The following is a 13,057-nucleotide window of genomic DNA, read 5'->3' on the forward strand; positions in this document are numbered from 1 at the left end:
GGCATACTATCAGCTACATCACCGTTTTTAGAAGGAAGCAGAAGAAAAAATGGAAGTCAATAATAGAAAAATGGTTGAATAAATTGTACAAGGGTTTTTGAATTCTAGCTCTGGCACCCTTCAAATTAATCCTGGGGGTGCCAAGCATCAACAAGCAAGATCTTTTTTCTACTTCAGGCTACTGTGGTTGGTATAATACTTAAGTAAAGCCACTTTACTATGCTGGTCATAAATTGTGGAGCAATGATTGATGCTAGAGTTAAAGGCAAAGTTTGGATACAGTGAATCCAGCCTATCTTTGGAGTCCTAAGAACCTGTCTTGTTGGAACATACTGAAAAAGTTAGTGAAATAAAAATTAAATAGATCTTTCTTGAGTGGTGTAGTGCCAGAAATAGCAAGCAGGGCTGCTTGATTTCAGGTGGCACTCCAAAAGCTGGTGAGCTATTTTGCCAGTTCTCCACTAGGCCCGTTGTAGACTACAAAGGACCTAAATCGGTCAGGTGATACACAAAGCACATCACTTCACTATCCCTTATATCTTAATAATCAACATTTCTCACTGTGGTTTTTGGATAATTGCAAATATTCTCAATCATTCCTGTCCTTCTTCTCTCCCTTTATTTTTGCAGATCTTCTTGCATTTTATGTGCAGCAAAATGAAACAAACAAACAAACAAACAAAAAAACCTGCCTTGTCTCCATAATGGGAAAAGTGTCATACAAGGACTGTTTTCTCTATCCACCCTTATCAGTATAACAAATCAGGAAAAACTGGCTAGATCAGGTGAAGATACTTTTACCCACAGTGATGGGCTTGAAATAAACTAATCTGTTTCCATACCCACTGTCAATGTTGCCTTCATTCACAGGAGTGATAGGACATATTGTTCAGGGCCATTTCTCTCTCTGAAACCTGCTGCCTTAGCCCAGGAAGACAAATGAGGTCACTATCAAGTAAAGCCCTTAATTCACACCTACATGATTTTTTCCCTGCCAGAGAAATAAGCACAGTCCTTGCAATCCCCAGTAATAACTGCATCTTTGCAAAAAGACAGTAAGATGTCAGATTTGTCAGGGGTTATCTCACTTTGTTAGCAACAGGAATGTGACCAGAGAGACTTAGAATTACTTCAATTTATAAAACTACAAATCATAATGTTAGCACACAACAACTTTTGTGGAGATTCACAATTGACTTTTGCTGATTAATCCATCCCCTGTCATGTCACCAATAGGTAACCTCCTAATGAGAGATGAGTTTATTTTCAAATGTGAAATCTGGTCAACATTTTAATCCATATTCAACATATTTTAACACACATTTTAAAAGGTTTACTACATCATGCAAAATATAATGCTGATTAGAATATCTTTATAATCCTATAAAGTACAGTACAGACAAGTTACATCTTTACATTAACCAACAAAATTTTAGCAATTGCATTTCACTCTTTTAGATCGTTACGGGTTTGGGGTGATCTCTGAAAAAACATATTATAAAAATGTCTTTTGCAATCGTGACTTTGTCCTCCACTGTTCAAGTAAAATCATGTGTTATCCAGTTGCAAAATCTTATTATTGGCAACATGTATACATGTATACAAACCACACTGCAAAGTTTTAAAAATTGTACCCCGTCAGGCCTGACAAAGATTTTACGGACACTTCCAATCTAATCATTTCACCCTGTCCTAGTAAGCAAAGCCATTATTTCCTACTTCTATTCATTTGCCAACTTTTAGGAAAGAGTATGTTTATACTTGCAAATACACACATGACAAACCAGGATAAAGTCATTTGAAAAACTGTTATAAAAGAGACTTGCCTGAAGTCATTTCATTCAACAAAAATTAATTTAACTCTAAAAAACAAAGGCTAAATGTAAAGAAATACATAATAAAATAGTACATTACAAAGAACATTAAGTCGAAGTTCATTTTCCTTTTTATAGAACTATGCTACTTCTGTAAATAAGTATTTTAATTGGTCTGTTCTTTGGTGAAAACAGAGCTCTGATTTCATCGTTATGGCACGTGAGGCTGCATTTAACAGGTGTGTTCTACAAAAAAGAGGAAACAGACAATCTAAAGGAAATCGGCTGCTGGCTACCTTTATTCTCAGCACCGGGAATGGAGGAATCTTTAGCAAAATATGAAATCTTCTCCTTATTTTAAATTGCTCAAAGAGACAGAATGTCTAATAAGACGGCTTCTATCTAAAACACACAACTTTTTGTTTTTTCTTCTTTTACAAAAAGTGATTTGCTTTCTATGTACAGTAGCTTATACCAGTGGTAACTGTTCAGAGTCAACTTTCTAGACAGTTGATGGCATCAAAGTACCATTTTAAAATGTAGAGTAACACCAAATGCGGTTCGTCACCTGAAACTACCACTGTTAAACAGAAGTCATATCAAGTCTTTGGTTTAGGTGCAGTACTTAATAATTAGGGCAAAACTCCTCCTAAAATATATTCCCCTCCAAACCCTTATTTGCTTCTATTTATAAAATAACCTTCAGCAAAATGCTTTTTAAAATACCAGTTGATAACCAATAATGTCAATGCCAATAACTGGGGTGCTAAAATAATTTCATATTTCCAAGTACATACATTTTGTAAACCATTCCGTTTATTTCACCAAAGTAAACAATCGATAAAAATAGTTTATAAGAAATATTCCTATAAGTGATGCTATTTACCAAAACAGTGTTTTTTTTTCTCATAGGTGCTTCAATCCTTTCGCTATTTATCATCCAGCTTTGAATTTAAACCCCTTTTTTCTCTTTTATAAATGACTTTCTATTAATATAAAAGGAGTTCTGAGTATACACAGTGAGAGGGATGGGTCTGTTGGGTCTTTCCATCTGGGATTGAGTATGGCTTCATTCTTGTAAGAGATTATTGCAGTCAGCCCTGAAGTAGACTGTTATTCACTACAACAAGAAGTGCGTGTAACCTTCCGCCCCAGTAACTATAACATCCATCCAGATGCGCATGGCTTCCGGCGACGGCGCAACCATATAGTAGATTCTGTCGTGCGTCTTGACACTAAAGGTGAGTAATGGATTAGGACTCTAAAAATCAAAAGAGGAAAAGAATGTAAAACAAACATCCTGAAATTAAATGACACAGACATATGTGAGGGCTTCTTCCTCTTTAAAAGTTCTAATTTATAGAACTCTAAATTGGTTTTACTACTGCTCTAGTATAACCTGTAGCCCCACCTCCAACACCTTTCTCAAGATCGACTGTCTTTCCAAACTTTCTGCATAAGTAATACCACACAGAGAGCTCACCAATCAATCTTCTTAGCAGCTACTTTGTAGGTAAAGCTCTAGCCGGGTACCTAGCTGATAGTGGGTGCTCGGTAAGTGACAGCTCTTATTCTTAGCCTTACTAAGATTCCTCCTTATAACCAAGGAGTAGCTCCTTCTTAGAACCTCACAAAAAGTCACTTAACAGGATCTTCTAAATTAATATGACCAGAAGATTTTCTCACTTCACCATGACTTTTTTCCCCCACAAAAGATCAGCTGCATTAATTACTTCTATGTTCGCTTTTCTAGAACCATTATGATTATATCAATCAGTTATGTCAGAACAACAAATCTAAATTGCTTGGAGTTCAAAAAACATCTTTTTCCCAATTTAATTATGCATTCAAAGGACAGAAATCTGAAAATCAGTGTTTACCTTATTAGCGTTCTTGAGGTGATCATAATACACTTCTTCAATGGCTTGGAAGTATATTACTCCTTTTAATTTAGCTTCATGCTTGTCTGCAGTAATAAATAGTGTTAAAATACTTTATCACCACTGATGGACTGGAAACATTGTAATTTCAGTATAATTATTAAAATATTTATCTAGTTTTTAAATTACCTAAGATTAATTTGGGTAGTTTAGGTGAAGGCATTAGCCCAGTTCTATACTGAAACAAACAAAACAAACACACAAAAAGGAATAATCAGCCCAACCCTCGGGGACTAATTGACTTTGCCCAAGGCTCTCCCGCAAATCTGCAGCCAAGACAACCGGGAACTCCTGACAGTCAAGTTAGCACACAAAGTATAAACACCACTGACACTGATACAAATTATCTCTTCACATTCTCCAGAACAGTGGTTGTCCCGGAAACATCAGTATGTAGAGCTGTTGTAATGAAATTTGTAAGAAGGGTGTTTTTTGGACGTAATTTAAAATAATATTCTACTTATATTCCTTTCCTATGAATTTCTTGTCCAGCATGCTTTTTCTCCTGTTCCCAACAGAGCTTCAAAGTCAATAATTTAACGTCCTTTCAATGCAGCATTTTCCAAACGGTTTCTAAGATTTCATCAAATTTGCCATAAAAAATAAACAACAAAAAAACGTAAAACGAAACAAAAACAACCAACCAAACCATCAACCAAACAGCATCCCTCTGTGATCTAAGAAGTTCTTGAAATATTTTGTAACTTACGCTCAGCAAAGATCATAAATGCATGAGAGCATACTCAAGAATTTTAAAAAAGCATGAAAGAGGCTGCAAAGAAAGAGACTCTATCATATGCTGCTGGTGGAAGTGCAAATAAGAAAGCTTTGGGAGGGCAGTTTGGGAAAACTGCAAACAGTCCTCTCACTCAGCAATTCCACTCCTCAAACCTTATTGTGTCAGAGCTACTCATGCACATGCACATGGATTTGTGTTTGTTACGGCAAAAGGCTGCAAAAAATCTGCTTGAATTTAACAAGGGACTGATTCAGTTAGAGACCAGCCATACAGTGGAATCCACACAGCCACTGAAATTCAAGACTAGATCTGCGTGTGCTCATCAGAGAAAAATCTTGAAATACTGTTATGTGAACCAAGTTATGAACAGAGTGAATAATTTGGTCCCAACTGTATTAAAAAAGAATACATATATATACTGAAACATATATATAAATGGAGAAAAGGTCAGAACTTTTGTGACGTGAAAGAGACTTTCATTATATAGACTTCTGTTCTATTTTTAAGAATTTTATTCATGAATGTTTCTTTTCTCAGCAATGAAAAGCTAGTCTGAAAAACAACAGCCCTGAGACGTTCAGTGGAAAATATAAAGCTGTTGTAGTACATTTAACTCAGCATTTCCCTAATTTATTTCTTTTCAAAGATTTAATCTATTTATTGAGAGAGAGAGAGATAGCGAGAGATAGAGCACAAGTGGGGGGAAGGGAGAAGCAGGCTCCCCGCTGAACAGAGCGCCCGATGTGGGGCTCGATCCCAGGACCCTGGGATCATGACCTGAGCCGAAGGCAGCCGCCCATCCAACTGAGCCACTCAGGCACCCCTTCCCTAACTTATTTGACCATGTTTGACCATGGACCATATTTGTATGTGTTTGTTCATTTTGCTCTTCCTCGGGAAACACTGCTTTAATTCATGCCACAGTCAGTGGGTTTCCATCAGTTTCTGTGAAAGAGGTCAGTGTATATCTCAAATACTCACGGGGAAGGATTCTGCACTATTAATGGGAATACAGCAATACTTCATTTTCTGAAAACAGATGTGAAAGAAAATCTGGAGATAAAAGTAACTCTTATCAGTGTCTCAAGGAGGCAGAAAACTGGGGAATGAAACTTTTGTTTGTAGGGCTCTTCCTATATGAGAAAGAGCTCTAAAAAAATACTGGCCTCACAAGGACTTGGTGAACTAAGAGAATCAATAATGCTATTGTAAACTGACACGAGAAAGCTATTCATTCAGTTTCCATAGCATTATCCCATCAATTTACAGATATATTTTCTGGGTCTCAGTTTTCTTTAGAGACTCTTCTAAGGGTACTCAGTTAATATAGAGGCCAAGGGCATGATCAGCACAGGGACTTAGGACTCTGTCAGCGCTCATGGTGACGGCTCCTTCACAAACATGGTGTCCATCTACCTCCGTGCCGGCTGAAGGGGTGCAGCGCCTGGGGGGTCCAGTCCAGCCTGAACTGCGATCTGTATGGCTTCCTGTGGACTGATCTATTCCTGCACTTGGTGATGTTTGGGGAGAGTGGGGGTGGGGGTGAGGCGAGCCGACAAACTAATGAGGGCTATAAACAGAGCCATTTGTCAAACTAGGACTCACCGGCCAGTTATATAATATGTAAATATTAAAAACCTGAATGAGGGGCGCCTGGGTGGCTCAGTCAGTTAAGCATCTGCCTTCAGCTGAGGTCATGATCCCAGGGTCCTGGGATTGAGTCCTGTGTGGGGCTCCCCGCTCAGCAGGGAGTCTGCTTCTCTTTCTCCCTGCCCCACCCTCCTGCTTGTGCTTTGTCTCTTGCATTTGCTCTCAAATAAATAAATAAAAGCTTTAAAAAAATAAAAATAAAGACCCGAATGAAATATAATTTTCGCCTGTCTTATGTATTACAGTTCTTAGTAATCATTCATATACCAAAATGTTTTTGGTCCTTAACAAAAAAATCAAAAACCGATCACCAAGAAGTTTGAATTTGGAAAAATGCATTTACATGGTCAGAAGGAGCATAGGTTCTGACATGGGTCAGAAGGAAGGGGAACTGAGCAACTGACCGGGCTGACAAAAGAAGCAAGGAGAAGAGAAGCAGAGAAGAGTGAAGCTGTTTTGTCTGAAATTGATAATTAAAATTTTAGTTTTGAAAAATTCTGGGTGAGATTGTCTGTGGAGACTAGCACAGCACAAAGGTTTGTTTATGGATTTTGCAGACACTAAATTGGCATTTCTCATTAAACTAGCATCTTTTCTGTTGTACTAACTGAAGAGAACATCTCTGGATTCTCATTAAACCCGACATCAGAAAGCCCGAGAGAGGCAAGCGGGGAACTCCTGAGGGTTAGGCCATTTGCTTCAGGCCGCTAGCTCCTGCATTAACTGGAGCCCCACCAGAGAGCCCCTAAATGGAAGTATGAGCCCCTGCCCCTTCCTCACCCCAACTCTGGGGCCCCACAGCCCGTGTTTCCCCTCTTTCACATGCTTCTCGGTCACTCGCACTTCTCTTCATAAGCGTATCCTGGCCTCACACTATAGATGGAGGGATTGGACAGTTACTTATTTATGACATCAATGTAACAATTTCTGATAGTGCTCATCAACGCTGGTACCGTCACCACAGAGACGGGTCTCTTCACAAGCTCTGGCATGATGCCACTTTTCTTCAGTTGTTGAAGAGAGCAGAACTCCAGCTGTGCTGACAATGGACGTGTTTCCAATGTGATCCAGGAGACTTCTTAATAAGTACAGCAGTTACATCCACATTCCGGTATTTTCAGAAGATTCAGTAGGGTACGTTTCTCATAATCCATCATTTAAAGAATCCAAAAAGATTTCAGTCACTTAATAAATACTTACTTGTTCACTTATTCACTGATGAGCTTTACCCTCTGCTTCAATAACCTTCTACTTTATAAACTCTAGCTGAGTGACTGTCAGCCAAGGCTGCCTAATTGTGTGTGACTTAAATAGGGCAGATGACCATAAATAAATAAATAGAAACCTTTTTTCTGGCCTCATGGTTTAAAAGTCAATATTTTGGTCTAAAAAGAAAAATTCCATTTACTACTTATTTGGACTTCAGCTTATTTCAGAACTAGAAGAGATGAATTCACACTTTTTTTTTTAAAGATTTTTATTTATTTATTTGTCAGAGAGAGAGAGCGCACAAGCAGGGGGGGCGGCAGGCAGAGGGAGAAGCAGGCTCCCTGCTGAGCAGGGAGCCCGATGCAGGACTCGATCCCAGGACCCTGGGACCATGACCTGAGCCGAAGGCAGACGCTTAACCGACTGAGCCACCCAGGTGCCCCACGAATTCACACTTTTTAAATAACATAGTTTTTATTATTTTTAGAGACGAAATTCATATCAGGGGGACTATATAACCTGAATATAAGATAATACATACCTGCAAAGCTAAGACTGCCGTTAATTCTATTACTTACCAATCAACCCATTCATCCTGATGTTTTTGCTCTTTAACAGAGAGTTCCTGATTTGAATATATCACTTAGGGGTTTTTTTTTCTCACTCACCTGCATAATAAGAGAATGTGCGTTTGTTCCGATCAAAAACGAACCATCGTTTTTTCCAAGTTTTAATTTTTCCACCCATTTTGATAAGGAATCCTCGGCAGGTCTTCTCTGTGATCGACACATGGTAACAGGTATCGATATTGTGGCCAGCAGTCTCTACATGGCTTCGCAAATCGAAGTCTTCCTTCCGGACAGGCAGATAGCGTGTCAGAGGTCGAGCCTGGAAAAGCACAAACCCATGTCATATATAGCTAATTAATCATTTCGTTTCAGGTCACAGATGTTTAGGAGTGGACATGAACTGAAAAGCCTAAGCGTTAAAATGTCCATGTGATTATGAGAACTTAAGATAAACATTATCCTTTGGAGTTTAAAAGAGTGCTTAGTATTTTAAGAAGGATGCTACGATATGCGGGGGTGAGGGGCGGATAAACTCAGGGGAATAGATTCTACTCCTTGAAATGGACAGACGAGAAAATGGGAAAATGCCATTAACTTTAGCTTTATAAGAGGTACTTAGCACTTAAAAATAGAGAATCATATGAGGCATGAAGTTCCCTGGGCTGCCTCCTACAAATGAAGACTCTTCTCCTGTGAAGTTCCCCGGACTTCTCCCTATACAACCTAACATCAGTTCTCAAATAATCTCAGACACGACCTGACTGGTGAACATTATTTAGTAAGTACACCCCCCACCCAAAGTTATACACATCAGCTCCCCACACTTTCTGATAGAAACCAAAGGCAGAGATGTATGCTTTGAAAAGTGAAAGCTAAAATAAGGTAAGAAGTAGAATCAAAGCCATACTCAATGAACTGCCCAATGAGCAGATATGGACAAGATGTACAAAGATGTCTTTTATTTTACTATGGCTAGAGGAAAGGTTCATCTAATCTAAGAAGCACGTATCGCCATGGGTCATATTTCTAAAATGGTGCTTTAGTTTATTCCGTTAAATAACCCCACCCCTCTGCCCTGGGGAAAATGACCTAAATATATACTTAGAGGCAAACCTTATAATTAGGATTAAAATAAAATTATGCTTTCTGGTTTGGCTTCAAATACCAAACAGGCATGGATGACCTCCCCTGCAAATCATAATTTGGAAGAGGGTGGACATAATGAAATAAAATGATCACATTTTCCTTTGTATTTTTCCTTCAGTGTTTTGCCTTTGATTCTGTGGTATTTGACTTCAGCCAGATGTCACAGACACTGATACCTCAAAGCACACAGAGTCTTCAAGATAGTCTCTCACTGCTGTGCTATCAAACTGCCAGCAATTATAAAGAATAAGGGAAATGGCACCTTTTATGAAGTCTAGTAAACCCTGGCAAAATGGATTTGAACCCTGCGTTAAGTGGTACTGTATGAAATTTTATTTTAGTTCCTCAGCAAACATATATTATGTAGGCAGGTTTAGTGACAGAGAATTAAACTCTATGATAAGCAAGAGAGGAAGTTAAAGGAAATGTGTGGCTTTCCTGAGCTTTACTTGAGTTCAGTAATCTTGCACACGTATGTGTGGACGGCTGTAGCAAAGGGGACATGTGTGACAATACAGTGGTTAGAAAACCAAACGAAAACAAAAAACCCACTAACACTACCAAAAAAATTGGGTTGGTAAAATTATTTTGTTCTGGAGTGTTTGCTTCCAAAAATGACTTAATAGAACCTCTTCTCTTCCTCAACCAGAGGTTTTAGTTTGGGTCTTGTATTTGTTTTCAGTAGCAAGTCCACCTGCGTTTTTCAAAGCTGCTCAGAAAAACAGGCTCCTTTTAAATATACCGCAAAAAATGGGTAGAAGAAAAAATGCCTCTCCCATAAAAATGTTGGACGCATGACTAGAGAAAAGTGTCATTTGGTTAGTAGGTCCCAATGAGTTTTGAGATAAACATACATTTTTTGGTCTCTGAACCCCTACCGGTCTCTTAGCAGTCACATGTCAAGGGCTGCGGACCGGAGGTGCCCAGAAAGGCATCCTGACAAGCACAACCGTCTTCTAAAGAATGACCACCAGGGGGCGACCTATTCTAATCCATCCAGATTGTTCCACCAACCTGTGCCCTTTGTTTCTCCCTGATTTTTACTTCCTTTTCGATTAACTTCTGCCGCTGGCTAGTTTCCTCCTGCAATCGTTTTTCCAGGAGTTCTCGCCGTCGTTTTTCTTCTTCCAGAGCTCGTTTCTTGGCTTCCATTTCCCGTTCCTAAATATCATTATGCAGAACAAATTTTAAGACATGCTGGTCACACTTGAATGATTCCAACTAAGGGCAAAGAAAATTCTCACTAGATAATTGCTGGTTGTATAGCCTGGGCTCATCCAATAGACCACCTAGACTAAAATCACCTCTCACGTAGTTTTCAAAATCATTCCACACAGAAAGGCAACCACCACATTTAATTAACAATTGAATATTAAGTGAAAACCCAGCTTGTGGTATTCAGTCACTTCATACAGATGACTGAAAAGTGGGACCACTCTCCCACTTTTAATAAAAAGGATCACAAATCGTCACCCAACACTAGTCATGGCATTTAGTCCTCTTTTCTGTGGGCCATCTTCTAACCGAAGGCCATGGGTCCTGGTCCTTCCAGTTCCTTTGTTGCTCTGTGGCTTCCTGGCTGAAGAAGAAGGTCGGTTGCAGAGGAAGCTCATGGGGAAATCAGAAGAGGAAAGGAGGGGCCCTTTAAGGCAGGATGCAAAGGCATTTGTGGGGATTCCTAAGGAAGTTCAGATTCTGGCTTGAAATACAGTCACAATAACGTGGGATTTTAAGTATTACAATAGCACAGTTCACACAAGCTGGCAAGGAAGGGAGAGTCCATAAAGATATGACATTCCTCCTGGTTCCTTGGCAGGCAAACAAAGTGGCCATCAAAGGGAAAATACCATACAAAGCACTGATTTCGGTCGACGTTGACACTATACATATTTTAAATTACAAAAAATTGTAGTGCAGTAAGGAGGCTTAGAAATCCTCTCCAGCACCCTTACTTTTCAGATAAAAAAAAAAAAAAAACGAGGCCAGAAGGGTTGAGTGACTACTCCCAAGATTATATTGCTTCTCAAGGCCCAAGGACAGTTTCCTGTCCCATGCAGGCAAGATGAACCATTGCTTCACTGACCTCTGGCATAAAGACATTATGCCTACCCTGGATTCAAGCAGTCGGGTCTTTTCTGCATGAGCCTGCTTCAAAAGTCTCTCCATTTCTTCTATTCTGGCAATATTTGAAGTGCTGGCACTGAAAAGAACACAAAGGCCTTTCAAGAATATTGCTTGGGATTGATGTCTCTTGAAATACATACACATACGTAGACACGCACGCACATGCACAGCTTCCGGGAAGGTGCATGACACAATCCAATGTCATTTAAAGTACGTTACTTAGGAGAGTCATTGGCCTGAACAGGCCAGGCAATTCAGCTCTGAAAATTGTAGGTGACATTGACTTACCTCAGTTTAGGAGACAAAATATAGGCAAGGAAGAAATACCAAAGTAGAATGCTTTACTCATAAATAAATAAACCCAAAATAAGTCTTACAAAAAGTGTGTTCTCAAAATGCTTTTTCCAGAGTCTAAAAATTATGGACCGTGGGAGGCTTTCCTGTTACTTTAATTGTTCAGAGATATCAGGCCAATAAGACTATCACCAAAGTTCTATGTAGATGACATCTATGGTTTGAAGTCACTTTATTTGGTTTGGAAATGTGTCCCCAGTTGCTTTTTTGCTGTGCCTTTATACAAGTGGACATTTTAGGGGGTGCCTGGCTGGCTCAGTTAGAAGAGCATGTGACTCTTGATCTCCAGGTCATAGGTTTGAGCCCCACATTATGTATAGAGATTACTAAAAATATATATATATATATATATATATATATATATATACACACACACGTGGACATTTTATTTCTTACATGATGATGCCGATTAAAAAAAAAAAACAACCTTCTCTTAAAGGTGCAACAGAAGGATGGTGGCTACTTTTGTCAATAATACTCATCTACCATACTGATGAGGAACCCCCATGAAGGGAATCAAGAGCCTCAAGAGAAATGCATCTTGAAAGACATCATGCAAATAAGTGAAGGAAAAAACCAAAAGGAATAAAAGCTTCAAGAACAGTTAGGCTAAGTAATGAAAAGAGAAAGAAAAGGACATGGAAATGTTTAACACTAACCAAAAATGTTATTTTTCTCTTACATTTCATTGGGGTGTTCTGGAAAAAAGGGCATGACCTAGGTCAAAACTTCTTTACTCTGATGTTCTAGCCATAGAGAACCAATGTTATTTCCTGTGCAAGTAGACTTGTATAGCCATTTAATTTATTTTTGTTTTCTAGACTCTCCTGGGGACAGAGAGACTTTTGTTCTTGTATCTTCCATAGTCTGGCACACAATAGGGATTCATGTCAGATGCATTCATATAAAAATGAATTCATATGAAAATGAAAAGGATAATTCTTAGTATAGTCTCCCCAAATTATATATATATATATTTTAAAGATTTTATTTATTTATTTGACAGAGAGAGACACAGCGAGAGAGGGAACACAAGCAGGGGGAGTGGGAGAGGGAGAAGCGAAGCAGGCTTCCCGCTGAGCAGGGAGCCGGATGCGGGGCTCGATCCCAGGACCCTGGGATCATGACCTGAGCGGAAGGCAGACGCTTAACGACTGAGCCACCCAGGCGCCCCCTCTTTTCTTTTTTTTTAAGATTTTATTTATTTATTTGACGGAGAGAGAGTTAGCGAGAGCAGGAACACAAGCAGGGGGGAGGGGTAGAGGGAGAAGCAGGCTCTCCACGGAGCAGGAAGCTCGATGCGGGGCTCGATCCCAGGACCCTGGGATCATGGCCTGAGCCGAAGGCAGACGCTTAACGACTGAGCCACCCAGGCGCCCCCCCCCAAATTATATTGTTGATCAACTCAAATCTAGCATGTTTCAAACATAAGGCTAAATTCCTTTACAGAGAGAAATTACCACAGTAACACAGTACATATGGTTTATCTTAAAATCAGTAGCAGCAGTTTTA

General features: G+C 39.3%; 1 protein-coding gene across 15 annotated transcripts in view; it reads right to left on the reverse strand.

The window, feature by feature from the left end:
• Positions 1-1,245: 1,245 nt before the first annotated feature.
• Positions 1,246-13,057, reverse strand: part of PHLDB2 (pleckstrin homology like domain family B member 2) — a 123,150-nt gene continuing 111,338 nt past the window's right edge. For 14 of the 15 annotated variants that reach the window (XM_081797271.1, XM_081797265.1, XM_081797258.1 and 11 more), the window contains 5 exons: positions 11,177-11,267; positions 10,082-10,228; positions 8,021-8,240; positions 3,695-3,780; positions 1,246-3,075 (listed from right to left, as the gene is read on the reverse strand). In XM_081797271.1, coding sequence (XP_081653397.1) covers positions 2,935-3,075; positions 3,695-3,780; positions 8,021-8,240; positions 10,082-10,228; positions 11,177-11,267 — 685 coding nt within the window. In that variant the 3' untranslated portion in view covers positions 1,246-2,934. Of the gene's footprint in view, positions 3,076-3,694; positions 3,781-4,223; positions 4,328-8,020; positions 8,241-10,081; positions 10,229-11,176; positions 11,268-13,057 lie in introns of those variants that run through there. The other variant, XM_081797293.1, reaches the window with a different exon arrangement.

The sequence above is a fragment of the Leptonychotes weddellii genome, chromosome 1 (genome assembly GCF_054177405.1).
Source record: "Leptonychotes weddellii isolate Sample4059 chromosome 1, ASM5417740v2, whole genome shotgun sequence".
Classification (NCBI taxonomy): Eukaryota; Metazoa; Chordata; class Mammalia; order Carnivora; family Phocidae; genus Leptonychotes; species Leptonychotes weddellii.